The sequence below is a fragment of the Lonchura striata genome, chromosome 3, assembly GCF_046129695.1.
Source record: "Lonchura striata isolate bLonStr1 chromosome 3, bLonStr1.mat, whole genome shotgun sequence".
Taxonomy (NCBI): domain Eukaryota; kingdom Metazoa; phylum Chordata; class Aves; order Passeriformes; family Estrildidae; genus Lonchura; species Lonchura striata.
The window spans coordinates 27,610,168-27,623,891 of record NC_134605.1 but is presented as its reverse complement, the minus strand read 5'-3'; the positions used below and the strand labels follow the sequence as shown (position 1 = coordinate 27,623,891).

Genomic DNA, 13,724 nt, shown 5'->3' with positions numbered 1-13,724 from the left:
GATTATTTCAGTCAATGATTCACTGCAAAGTTGTACCTGCTTTCAAAATCCAATCTGGATTTACTACACCCATGAACTTCCCAAAAAATAGCTATTTAGTACTGCTGCAACTGTAAATGCAACTGTAAAAGCAACTTAAATGAGGTTTCCTTCTTCCTCCAGATTAAAAAGTGTTGTGCTTTCCTATCTGGCACTGTGATACTGTACAGATTAACACCAATATTAATTACACAGGTGGTGTTAAGGGCACAGCTGGCACCAGGAGCTAACAGAGAGCAAACTACAAAGAGCTTTGATGGGATTTCAGTTCTTTTGTCACACAAAGACAATAAAGCCTCCTGCTTGGCCCCTTCTTGCTTTACTCCCACATGAATACTCAATGCAAATGTTTTATGAGGTGTGAGTGGTTTAATTTTCAAACATGTGATGACGTTCATGTGATCTAAGGCACAAAAGAAGTTGAACATACACACAGCAAACCCCCAAATCTTCCTCATGTGTATTATGTGTATTTTTCCATCCAGTATGATTTGCACTGAAGAGAAATTAAAATATAAAACGGTCAAACAAGATATTTTCATTTTATTTTATGCCTAGTTTAGAAAGAAACACATTATTCATTTAATGAAAAAAAAAAATCTGGGCAGAGAGAAAATACTTACGGAAATAATTTCCATTTTACATTTATATTAGAAAGTTGTTCACACTGATTTTATTGCAAGAAAGCTGGTTTGAATTATTCAGAATTAATTAATATTCAGTGTTAAACAAAGAACAGTGCTCCAGGAGAATCTTGAGAACAGTTTAATTAACAAAAAGCCTGAACCAATAACTCACAGACAGGAATGATGTGGACATTTTTTGTTTCTAAAGTAACAAATCACGTTCCCATCACTGTCATTTTTGTGAAGATGTGGCATCTTGCCTATAGCAAGGCATCAAAAGCCTGTGGCACAATTATTTTGGAGACACTGAGGCTCTGCTGAAGTCCACAGAAGCTGAAAGGTGTTGTTTGGAATAGATCTGGCCACTTACAGCAAGAAGTGGCAGGAATTTAAATGCTCCTGAATTATTCTGTCTCCCAGGGAACTCCCACAATAAGATACAACAAAAAGGGGTGAATTTCTAAAAAAATACTTCACTTCTGTTATTTGCTTACTGTGTAGACCAACAGACAAAAAATTTCTAAGCAGACAGATGAACTCAAACTGATGTTAGACTTAACGAAACCTCAAAAACTTGTCATTCGGGTTTGTTAACATCTAGAAATGTTAACAGCTGTCAGTTCTGACTGTCAGGAATAGTCAAATCCCAATTTATACAAAATCATGGGCAAAAGAGCAACCAGCAACACAACTCTGCCTGACAGCTGACCAGTTAGGGAGTTCCAGAGTTGACTGTGCTCCTCCTGGTGTATCAGTCACATAATACTGCAAAATTCATCTTTATCCTCAAGTAATGTAAATAAGTAGTGCATGGTTATTTCTATCAGATGTAAAATACTTCTCCAATTTGTTTTGGGATACAGAATGCCACCATCACTAAAATCAATGCCAAGCAGGTATTAATATATATACTGCAGAGGTTTATCCCAGTGCCACACTTCCCAAATGTCCCTCCCCATTGGAAATATAACACTGACCAAACAAAGGCTTGTCCGTCTTAAAGAAGCCAAAACTGAAATCCCGAACTTCAGCTGAGTTCATAGAAATTTTGCCATTTCCCTCAACAGAAGCAGGGTTTCACCCCGTGAGGATAAAGGATTTTTGTTAATACTGAAAAACATTGATTCTTCCAACCTTCTGCAACGGGAAGAGTTTAAACTCGATTACTACCAAGCATCTCCCCAATTCTTCCTTCCTGAAAATACAAGGTATTTATAATACTTGGCATTATCATAGGATGGTTTGGGTTGGAAGGGACCTTAAAGATGATCAAGTTCCATCCCCTGCCACAGGCAGAGACACCTTCCCCTGTCCCAGGTTACTTTGAACCTTGTCCAACCTGGCCTTATGATGCAAGGAACCACACAATCATGGCATCCAGGTTTTTTTTCACTTGCCCAGCAGTAAAACTTGGTAACAACACCGCCCTCGTGCAACAATTCCAAATCTAAACTATCCCCCTTGCCGGCTCTCCACGGGAACTTCAGAGCGCGTCAAGGAGGCGACAGCTCCGCGTTTGCTTCACACGCAAACGGTGTCGGCGTTTCTATCCTTGGCAGCAGCATCACGGATTTGGAGCGATTCCTCCCTCTGGAAGGGCTACACGGAGGGCAGCGGAATGCGCCTGGCGGGCGCAGCGCCGCCGGGGGGATGGAGCGCGGGGGCGCAGGGCTTGGCGAAGGCGGAGCCCGCGGGCTGGCGGCTGTGCGGGGTGCTCACCTCCGCCGAGGGGCTGCTGTTGTACACGCTGTAATAGGGCTCGATCCGCGTGTTCATCGGGGTGGAGCTGCTCTGCCCGCAGTGCTGCTGCTGCCCCGCGGACGCCTTGGGACTCAGCACGCTGTCCTTGGAGTGGCTGGCACCGCAAGCCTGCTCCAAACCCTTCTTCTGAGGCTTCGGAGACAACACGTAGGCTGAGTTGGTCTCGTGGTGGGACGACTTGTTCCTGTTGACCTCCAGGCTGCCTTTGCCCATGGCTCGAAGCCTTGTCTTGTGCTTGCAGCAGAAAAAGACCAGGGCCGCGTACTGCAGGCACCAGAGCGTGCGTCTCCGCAGCCCGGCGCTGTTGCGGGAATAGATAAAGGGATTTAATCCCGATTTGAAAAAAATGAGGGTAAACCCACACAACTCGAACTGGTAGAGCACAAAGCCGGCACTGCCAGACAGCATGTCCTGCACCAAGGAGATGGCCAGGGGCAGGCAGCACACCAAGACGGAGAGCACGATGACCACGCACGTCACCACCGCCTTGGAGTCCTTGGCCGTGGCCAGCGGGAGCCGGCCGGCGAGCTCGGCGTGGCCGTGGGGTGGCTTGGTGCAGCTCTGAGTCCTGTAGAGAGCGGGCACGGCCCCGGGCCCCGCGAAGGGCTGAGGCCGGGGAGTGCTCAGGACCACGGCGGGAGGGCACGTCCTCGCCCGCGCGTTTCTGCACAGGGCCTGGGCGATCATCGCGTAGGACACGGACACGACGGCCACGCAGCAGATGAAGTCGGTGACGTAGAGGTAGAGGATGAGCTTGCCCTGTCCGCTGGGCAGGCTGGCCACGGGCAGGCAGAGGCGGGAGCCGCGGGTGCGCAGCGTGGCCAGCGTGGCCAGGGTGAAGCTGGTGGCCCAGAGCAGCAGCGTGAGCAGCAGCGAGCAGGGCGTGGAGGCGGCGCGGTGCGGGTGCTTGCCCAGCACCATGCGCAGCCGGCGCAGCGCGATCACCGCCACCGTCTTGAGCGACATGATGATGAAGCCGGAGCTGGTGAGGTGGAAGGTGAAGCAGAACGTGCCGGGCACGCCGCGGGCCGGGCCGAAGAACAGGACGAAGGCGAACATAGGGGCGGCCACGCCGCAGATGAAGAGGTCGCAGAAGGAGAGGTTGAGGATCATGAAGTCGAAGTCGGTGCGGAATTTCCGGAGGGCCGGGTCGAAGAAGGAGAGCAGCACGATGAGGTTGCCGTAGGAGCCGAGGCAGAAGACGAGGGCCAGCAGGGAGGCGCAGGCGGCCAGCGTGGCGGCGTGGGTGCCCTCCCGCAGCTCCGCGGGGCCGCTGCCGTTCGCGCCCAGCTGTTCCGCGGGCCCGGCCGGCAGCCGCCCCGACCCGTTCATCGCCGCCCGGCCCCTTCACCGCCCGCTCACCGCCGCCTCGGCGCTGCCCGCCCCGCCATGGCGCCCGGCCCGGCCCCTCCCCGCCCCGCTCCCTCCGCCGCGGCGGGGCCGAGCCAGGGCGGGCGGCTGGGGCAGTGCCGCAGCCTCCCGCTCCGCCGGGAGCAGGCGGGCCCGGGAGGCGGCACCGAGCCGGCTCCCGGCAGCCGCGCTGGCGCTGCATCGCCGCCGCTCCGGCTCTGGGAGCAGCGGTGATGCGAGCGGGTGGAGCAGCGCAGAGTGTAGTCTAGAGAATCACGGAACGGTTCGGGTAGAAAGGGGACTGCAAGACCAGCTCGTTCTTCTCCCTGCTGTGGACAGGGACATCTTTCACTAGCCCAGGTTTCTCCAAGCCCTGGCCAGCCTGGCTGTGGACACTACCAGGGATGGGGCAGCCACAGCGTCCCTGAACAATCTGTGCCAGGTTTCAGCAACCTCACAGAGAATAATTTTTTCCTAATATCCCGTATGAACCTGCTGTTTTTCAATTTGAACCCATTCTCCCTTATTCTGTCACATGGCCTTGTAAATAGTGTTGTCTTGTCTTTCCGGTAAGTTTCCTTCAGGTACTGGAAAGCTGCAATTAGGTCAGCCTGGAACCTCTCTTTTCCAGGCTGAACAATCCCAATACACCAACCTTTCCTCGCAGCAGAGCTGTTCATCCCTCTGATCAACTTGGTGCCTCCTGTGGACTCCCAACAGCTCCTTCCTGTACCAGGGACCCAGAGCTGGATGCAGTGTTCCAGGTAGGGTCCACCCAAAGCAGAGGACCTGTGCACCAGCAAAACACCTGCCTCAACTTGGATGTTCAGCATCAACATTGAAGTTCTGTGTGCTGCTCCTGCCCTGCTTGCACTTCTGCATCCCTTTCCTAAGCCAGCTCAGTGGGCCCAGGGTGCCCTTTGTATTTGCTCAGAAGCAAAGAAAAAGCACCTTGTGCTCCCATGGGGAGGGAAAACAATCAGCATCACTTCTTTATCTGTTAACTGCCAACTGCTATCACAGATACAGTAGTGATGGAGAGTGTTGGATAGCTGAGCATTAAAGGGGTGGTTTTGAAGTACTTACAGAGACATGAGGGCGAGGAAACGCTCAGTGCATGTTCTCTGAGGCAGACACAGCTGAAGGGCCTCCATGACACTGGAAATCCAGGTGGAAGAGACCTAAATTCAGCCAGGCAAGGCACAAAAGCATTATGGAAATACAGCAGAGCCAGTATTTCTGACTTATGCATGCACTTGTCTTAAAATCATTATATATATATTAACCTATTGTTCTAATAGACTACCTTACCCAAGGTGCTTTGTAGAACCATCCAGACAGCCACAAGTGTGCAAACTTGATACCTGAAAGCTTCCCAGTGCCACCTGCCTGTTTCTTTTTCAACAAATTCCTTTCTAAACCCCAGAGCAATGTTTTTGTAACTCTCAGGCTTGTGATGGCAGCCTGGACTGTGAGCCTTGCCTTGCTAAACACACTCCCAGTGGTAATGGGGGTGGATTTGTTCTTGGGGGAAATGCCAGCAGCTGGCTGCAGCAGTACCTTGCAACTTGAGCAGGTACATTTTGGCTTGATTTGGTCTTTAAACTGGTTGTGTACAGGAGGAGGAATGTTCAAAAACCAAAACGTGGTTTTCTGTGGCTTCAAATTATGTCCTCTCTCAGCTTGGCTCTCTTTATTTTCCCTTACTTGTATTTTTGCCAGTCATAGTTAATTTGAAATCTGTGGGTGAATCTTGGCCCTCATGAATAAGAGTTGCTTTTTCATCGACAAACTGGATCTCCCTCCTTGAATTTTCTTATTTATAAACATTAGAGGATGCTTCATCATGGCATTAAACAAGAGTGACAAAATGCTACCTTAATGCAAGAGCAGGGTTTGGTTGCTCTACCCCTCTACAGTTATTAACTGTGGCTTGAAACGGAGGGGAAATTGTAGCTGGTTCAAGCCTGCAAGCCTTAAACATTCCAGCAGAAAATGAGAAGGGATTTTTCTTAGGGAGCAAGGGAATGAGCTGAAGCAAAAAGGATCTCAATAGGAGCACAAAGCCCTGCCCAGCCCCTGTGGCACAGCAAAGTGTCTCGCAAGTCCTTTTAAAAAGGACTTCTTTTTAGCTTTTAGAAGAATTACCAAAGTTTGGGTGGGGGAGAAAAGTAGTGGAAGAAAGTGTGTTTTACAAAGTAGGAATCACAAGAGCAAAACTCACCTTGTACAAGGTATATTTTTACTCTTTGCAGTGCTCAAGCCTTTTCTTAAACTTTAATTCCTTAAATTACTTAAAAAGCACTTAAAAATCCAGTGCTCTCTAGATCAAGCTTCTCATTGTTCAACCTTGGAGTTCCTACTGCATAAGGAGAAACAATGTTCCTGAGGCATTTTTGACAAGCGTTCTTCTGCAGATATTTGCTGGAAATTTAATTGTTGAAATCTGTCCTCATCTCAGCCAAAGATTTGTATCTTATGATTTTAACAAAAGAGTTCTAGGGGAAAGCAGCTGGAATAATAAAAGGGGAAATTAGCCCAGAAAGAAAAAGTTAGAAATAAAAGCCAAGAGAGAATAAATAAGAGTAGCAGTGAAAAAGCTTTTAACAGAATACTTTCAGGGTGAACTCAGCTGGGCTTTTACCTGGATTTATTGTAATATGACTTCACTTATTGCTAGAACAGATTTATTTGGTTTATTGCTGGCTTTCCTAAGCAGCCAATCAGAAATTAAGGCATGTCATATTCCCCAAAGGAAGTGTGTGTCCAGCTCCATCTGCAGCAGCAAAATCTGCTCAGCAATATTCTACATCTCCCACAGAGTTTGTCTTTGACATTAAACGAGGCTGTAACTACCACTGCACCAATGCCCTGATGACCTTGTCTTGGATTAACCACCTGGAACCCCTTCCTTGGAGTAGGGATTCCTCTGCCTGCTGGCACCCAGGAAGTCTAGAGCAGACTGAAGTTAAATCCCCCTCCTTTTATTAGAAATCCCCAGAAATTGCCTTTCAGGTACTGCAGGATGCTATGAGGATGCAAAACACATCAGCTGATAATTCACAGCAGGGCTAGAGTTAAAATCTTCCCAGGACAGTGGCCAGCAAACCCTTTTACTGCCACAGGGGTTTATTTTCCCCCCTTGTATTTTACCAGATTATTGTGTTTTCCACAGCCCTGAGGAAAAGGGAGCTGGAGACTCTGCTGCAGGATTCCAGGAAGCCTGAAGCTGTGGAAGAAGTGTGACACTGAGCAGGGTGTGGGATGCTGGGGATGCCTAACTGTGAAAAACTGACAGGAGACATCATCACATCCAGTGTACCCAACACAACAGCAGTCCCAGCAGCCTGGGAAAGAAGGGAGCAAGAAACATACCTGGACATAACAGGAATACAGTCATAATATACCAGAAATAAGGAACTTCATCTCTTTGCTTCTTTAATTGAAACCCAAAGCCATTCATTAATGAACTTGTTACCAACGCAATTCACCAGTGCTGAGACTGTGGTACCACCCAAAAGCACAGGTTAAAAGTCTAATTTGCCTACTTGGTAATTTCCTTATATATCAAAATAAACATCAAATATACCAATCTGATAATGGAAATATGGGAGATCACACCACTTAATGGTCTAGCAGGAATCACTGAGCAGTATATCACTGGCATCTTGAGTGCTTAAAAACCAAACCCCCAAAAAAATCCAACAAGAAACCCCCAATCTCAGCAAGTCAAAATACCTCCCAAAACTCCCAAATTCTGCATTATGTCTTTGCCTTTCTTTGGTGCTTCCCCATGATGGTCAGAGATTATCTGTGCAGTCTGACAGGTGGTCACTAAGGATGTCAAGGCTATCAAACTATGCTCAAGATATTTTTCCATCTCCTTCCCTGTTCCGAGAGGAAAAATTCTCTCTTCTCATGCTAGAAATCTCTCTCTCTCTCCAGACTGAGGTACTGCAGTTGGTTTATCTTGACAGCTTCAGAGAAGAGACAGTATAAGACATCAGTGATTTAAGTTCAGATACCAGGATGTGGGTACTGCCTGGGGAAAGTTAGGGAATAAATCCAGTAATGGAGTTGTAGTAATTTGGTGAAGATTTGGTGGTAAAAAATTGTTCCTGCATTTTCAGGAGAAGAGACTAACAATTCTTCCCTCACCAAAAACTCAACCAGCACAAGTTTGCTCACACTACCACAGGTGCATTTTATCCTATAGAAATGTATTCTGAATATTTTGCTGTATTTACTGGGGGGGATCTCTTTGGATAAAGCAATTTACTGTAGATTTATAAGATGTCAGGAATTAATACCACTCCTGACCAGTGCCTGATTCCCTACATGCACTGAATCCTCAACCAATTCCAGCTACACCCTAAGGAAAGAGATTCCCAAGTACAGTACAAAGCAGCAGAGCTGCACAACAGCACATGCAGTATCTGTTCCAACACATCATCAGCTAAGGATCCTTTAAAGATGATCCTCTGCAGCAAAGGCTTTCTATCACGTGTAAAGATTTAATTCTATCAGCAAAACACTCTCCAACAAAAACTAGCTTCTTCAGTTCTCACAAATTAACAGGTGTTTTCCTGGCATAAGATATTTTTCCATAAATGTAAAAGCTGATTTGCTAGACATTAGAACAAGATCTTTAATTAATCCTTAATGTTGCCGTAATTCATTACCAAATCCCAGGACAAACACAGGCCTCATCCAAAAGCACTGTAAAAACCTGAAGTTATGGTCTCAAACCAACACATTTCCTCTTAAGAATTACAGGAAGATGCAATAGTTACAAACAGTCAATTTATTGGGCTTTAAACTACATACACAATTGAAATCATAATTTTGGCACTACGCTATACAGTGGTTACATCCGTGTGCTGACACTCTTAAGCTTAAATACTGTCCCAGGAGCACTGCTGTGCTTGGGAATTTGGGATGAGCCACACAAAGGTCTCAGTGCTCCTGGGGAATTTTGCACGAAAGATGAAATACACACCAGTTTTATGAGTTATTACCAAGTACCTCACATTCTATGAATGGATCACACCAGAACATGTGATGTCAGCATTGAGAAATGGCCACACATGATGCAGTAAAATCTGAATGAGACACAGACATGAGATAGAGGAAAAGCAAAACAAACTCTCTCAGACACAGAGATATTCTGTTAAAGAAAATAATTTAAAAAACTAAGAATGGCATTTGTTTTGATACAAAAGCCAGAATCACTACTGTATTAACATCTAAGTATGAATCTTTACAAATTAATCTCACAATGGTGTTATGTAAAAGGTTGCAAACTGTACAATGTTTTGTCAATGCAATACCTCTACAATTTATACAGTCTTTTACAACTATGTAACACATATTAAACAGCTTGTTAAACAGCCAATTGATACCAGTCCCTTAACAAAGCTGCAGGCAAAAAAACACAGAGCTTCCACAATCTTCAAACAAGATATGCTTGCTCAGTCTTTAGGAGAATACACTGTTAAACTGCCTTTCCACACTGTGCATACATTTCATTCTGTGAATTCAACCACCACTAAGAGTCCATAATTTCCTACCTGTGGGTTCTAATTACATGGAAACACCCATTTCCCCCTTAAAAATATGCAGAAAATTATGATTTTTTTTCCCCCACACACGGTCAAGACACCCCTGAAGGCCTGGCCAGGCAGCAGGAGCTGCCCATGCTGCATCCTGCCACCCCTGCACTGCACCGAGCTCAGCTATTTACATTTGCACAAGGGAAAGAATACAAAAAGGCAATGCTGCCCTGAGGTGGACTTGATGGTACTCAAATCCCAGTAGTCAAAAATAAAACTCTGAGGAAGGAAGGCTCCCAGGGATGTGTATGGACTAGGGGAGAAGTTGCATTGGCAGAATTGGAGAGCTCCACTGGGAAAATTCCGGTTTGCAGCACTCTCTGTTTCTGCACATCCTTAATGTCAGGAACAGGGGGCAGAAGAAGGAGGTGAGAGATGTGCAGTGTAGATCACTGTGTGCAAGGAAGCAGAAACAAGACTGATGTGTGATGCAGGCCAAGGAGAAGAGTCTTGCCATGGACTCACGATGAGGCCCTGCAGGCGCAGCCTCAGAGCTCCCTTGGCTGCTCCCCAGGGAGGTGAAATTCCTTTTGAGTAGAACCTATGTTCTACAAACATAGGTCTCTATGTTTGTATTTAACAGTAGTTTTGATTAGGCATCAGGATTTCCAGCACAAAGTTCTCTACATGATCAATTTCTTTTGAGTTTATTTTGCACAAAAATTCCTACATCCTCATTCTCCCCAGATGCAGCCTGAAAAGAAAGAAGAAAGAATTCAAAACACAAATATTGCCACCTGCTCTTGTTCATATGAAAAGATAAATTAAAGCTTCTCTTCGAATACTGTCACAAAACATCACAATACAATAGAGATGGGAATCTTGCAGTGTAACAAAGAGAAACCCCAGGAATGGATTCACTCTTTGGGGACATGCCTGTGTGAAGAGCCCCAGCAGCAAAGCCAGAGTGTGGAAGAAGAAACCAAGTGGTAGCAGCCATTCCCCATCCCAAGATGTAGGTGATAGCCTGGACTGGGTGGTGTAAAGTCCTCAGAGGCATCAGAAGTACAAAGCAGCCCTTTAGGGGCACTGCTAGGCATTTAAAAGGCAGCCAACTGGCAGAAAATGGAGAAAAGGTACATCAATATTCAAGAAAAGAAGTGTAAATATCTTCGCAAAGCACAGGGATGTACAGAAAGATGGGCAACATCTAAAATATTTAACCAAAATAAATATGACCAAAACCACAGGAAGAGGCAAGGGGCAGAAATTTGGCTGCAGCTTTGTCCCTGTGGTTAAGGATTCTTCCTGACTCTGGAGTAGAATTCCTAAGGGTGAACCTTGTAGCAAAACCCATCAGCTGACCCACCTATGCATAATAGCAGGGTGAAACCAGAAGGTCAGTGAGCACCAGGAGCTGGTCATCTGTGAACTGCTGCTTGTGCTCCTGCCAGTTGTCGTGGTGGGTCCTCCGGAAATTAGACAACGTTTTCTTCACCGTCATCTGCCAGCACAATTGGGATGGAGTTCTGTCAGTCAGGGACCCCAGCTCCACACCAAAACCAACGTTGGGGACAACAAACACAACTGCTCAGTACCACCAAGGCTTGGAGCACACCCAGAGGATAGGAGGGCTCTGGGGAATTCAGTCCATTATTATAATTTTCCCAGTTCTGGTTAGTCTTTTGACCAGGGTCATGACTCCAACGTTCTTACAAAAAGGACTCCTGGGCCTACAATTTTGAGCTGGGAAACATTTAGAGATTCTTATAAAATAAAAGCCAAGTGTTTTTCCCCCACTGCCTTTTTCTTGGCGGTTTCAAAAGGGCGTTTTTGGTCTGAAAACAAAGGAATTCTTCATCTCACTCCTCTGGCTAAAACAGCCACAGTCAACAAAACCCAACAAACAGGACAAAACAATAAGAGTTAAAGGCAACAATTTCTTTAAAAACTTATTTCTAGGGCAGCTCATAACACTTCATTTAAAAAATTCCAGACTGATGTTTTGGTTCAGGTTGATGTTTTCTAGAATCGTATGCACAAAAGGGACATATTTAAGGAAAAAAACCCACTTCCTCATTATAAATACAGTTCTTGTAGCTTTCAGTTGAATGCTTTAAATTTGAAAGCAAGGACAGATCTACTACAAAAATATTTAAAAGCAGCTCATGCTTTAAAACTATTCCCAGTCATTTAGTAAAAGGCAGCAGAAATTAAATTTCTTAATAGGTTCCTATGCTTTTCTAGGAAAAAAAGAACTAAGAATGAGTCACAGTATTCAGCTGTGCTCTGCTGAATAGAGAGCTGCTGTAATCTTACCTCAATAGGCTGGGGATCATTCAGGTGGGCACTGAGATCCATGAGGAGCTGTGGCATCCAGGTGGGCACATCGTAGGGACTGGACAGGATGCAGGCACTGAGCCCCAGGACACCAGCGTGGCGCTTCACCAGGTCTACAAAAACAGGGCATCAACCCACATCAGTTAAAGAAAATCAGCAACAGACCCCCTGGCACTGCAGAGCCCTCCAGCTCTGTAGCAATCCAGAGACTTCTACAGACATGAACTTATGGACTTCCAGAATGGTTCAGTTTCCTCACTCAGAATCCCAGATTAATTCTTGTGTCTTTAATTTTTTACACCTCCTTCCAATAGGAATCAATCTGCAACTGCTGGACACTTTATAAACATTGAGAGAGCTTCCCTCTCTCAAAGAAACTCATTAATAAATCATGAATGACATCTCCATGTTCCCTCTATCTGTATTCAGTGTATTCTCAAATCCCAGAGCTACTGGACAATATGGAAAGCAAACTTCTGGGTCAGATGACTGCAACTCAGATGCATTAAATGCCCAGGCAGAAGCCAAAGTTCCAAATCAAGGTCAACTAAGGGGGTTTTTGTTCTGGTTTAGTTTTTGGTCGGTTGTTTTGTGTTTGTTGTTTGTTTTACTGCTAGCAAATAGAAGGTAAGGTGGTCAAGGAGTGAAACTAGGTTGTGACAGCTACGGAAATTTATTTACTGAGGAACTTGCTATCCCTCATCATCTCCATCCTTATCTCTGTGAACTGGAAATTGGAAAAGCCTCTTTAATGTTAATTCTAAAGGAGTTAAGTAATTAATTTAACATAATCAAAATATTTGCCTTTGCTGTGTATTCTTACCATTAACATTGCAAATCAAATTCTATGGCAGGCTATGTTACCCAAAACACTGATTTTCTTCCTGAGCTGCTTTCTTACCTCCTGAAGGAATCACGTCCCCCACTGAGGCCAGGTCCCTCTTCCTTTTCTTGGGGAGCCTCATCTTGCAGAGCTGCTCGAAGTGAGTCTGCATGGGCCCATCCATGGTGAGGAAGTTGCACTGCAGGAGCCCGCTGAGCGTGGTGGCAGCCATCTCCCTCACCTGGCCACAGGTGGGACACAACACCATTTATTTATGCCATTACTGCCCTTTTAAGCACACCCCGCTAACCCAAGTGAGCAGATTTTGCTCAGCAAAAGCCTTTCAAGTATTATCCTGCGATCAGTAGTTTATTAGACAGCTCTTTAAAATTAATAAACATGCTTTGCTGTAATATAGAACTACTGTCACAAAATTTGCCATAAAGTGACCTGCTACTCAAGGAAATAATGCAATTTAACTCCATTGTCAACAGAAGAGCTTTAGAAAGTTTAAAAACAAACACTGACTGAGATCAAATAATCAACCTGCTTCAAATTCCTAAAAGGCTCTGCATTGAAATCAGTTTTAAAGTGGGCTTTATTCAAAATAATTTAGCTTTTCCCCTGACAAAAGCAAAGAGCTTTTCCAAGAAAAGGCAGGAGGAATGTTTCAGACTCTCAGCTGATTCTCTTCTACCCATAGCACAAGAATTCTTTGAAAGACACAAGAGATGATGGACTAATAAGCAACAAAACAAACTTTATTATCAACAACTCAGCTGTGTAATGCTCCAACATGACAGACTTCCTTGTCTCAAGTACCAGATCTCTGCACTACATCAATAAAACTAGAAATCCAGGTTGGAAATATATTTTTAAGGGTAACACAGAAACCCCAAAGAACAAGACTAAACTTAGCTTTCATCTAATTGCCAAGCCATTCAAAATACAGATCTCCTTTTCTATTCTTTTTAAACAAGCCACAGTATGTTGTTAGTGAATTCCAAGTAGAGACAACTCATCCTTACTTTTAAAAACAAGTGACTAATCCATCAGTTTTACTGATTTCTCTCATCTCCTCAAATCTCCCAAAGCCAGCAAGTCATAGATGTGTAAAACCGTATTTAAACAGGGAGACCCTCCAAAACTCACTCCCACTTTCCATAATTACGTTCTGACAAACGTAATTACGTTCATCCACAAACTTGCAAACCAAATCAACTGGTTGAAATG

At 45.2% G+C, this 13,724-nt stretch overlaps 2 protein-coding genes across 3 annotated transcripts in view; both read right to left on the bottom strand.

Moving 5' to 3' along the window:
* Positions 1-2,234: 2,234 nt before the first annotated feature.
* GPR75 (G protein-coupled receptor 75) lies at positions 2,235-3,796 on the bottom strand. The gene has a single exon (XM_021537632.3). It carries the CDS (start codon positions 3,756-3,758, stop codon positions 2,265-2,267), a length of 1,494 nt encoding a protein of 497 aa, XP_021393307.2. The 5' UTR covers positions 3,759-3,796; the 3' UTR covers positions 2,235-2,264.
* A 4,769-nt stretch (positions 3,797-8,565) lies between these two features.
* PSME4 (proteasome activator subunit 4) overlaps positions 8,566-13,724 on the bottom strand; it is a 43,445-nt gene continuing 38,286 nt past the window's right edge. Inside the window, exons 44-47 of one of the 2 annotated variants that reach the window (XM_021537670.3) lie at positions 12,570-12,732; positions 11,648-11,781; positions 10,698-10,832; positions 8,566-10,082 (exon numbers count right to left, since the gene is read on the bottom strand). In XM_021537670.3, coding sequence (XP_021393345.2) covers positions 10,698-10,832; positions 11,648-11,781; positions 12,570-12,732 — 432 coding nt within the window. In that variant the 3' untranslated portion in view covers positions 8,566-10,082. Of the gene's footprint in view, positions 10,083-10,697; positions 10,833-11,647; positions 11,782-12,569; positions 12,733-13,724 lie in introns of those variants that run through there. The other variant, XM_077782000.1, reaches the window with a different exon arrangement.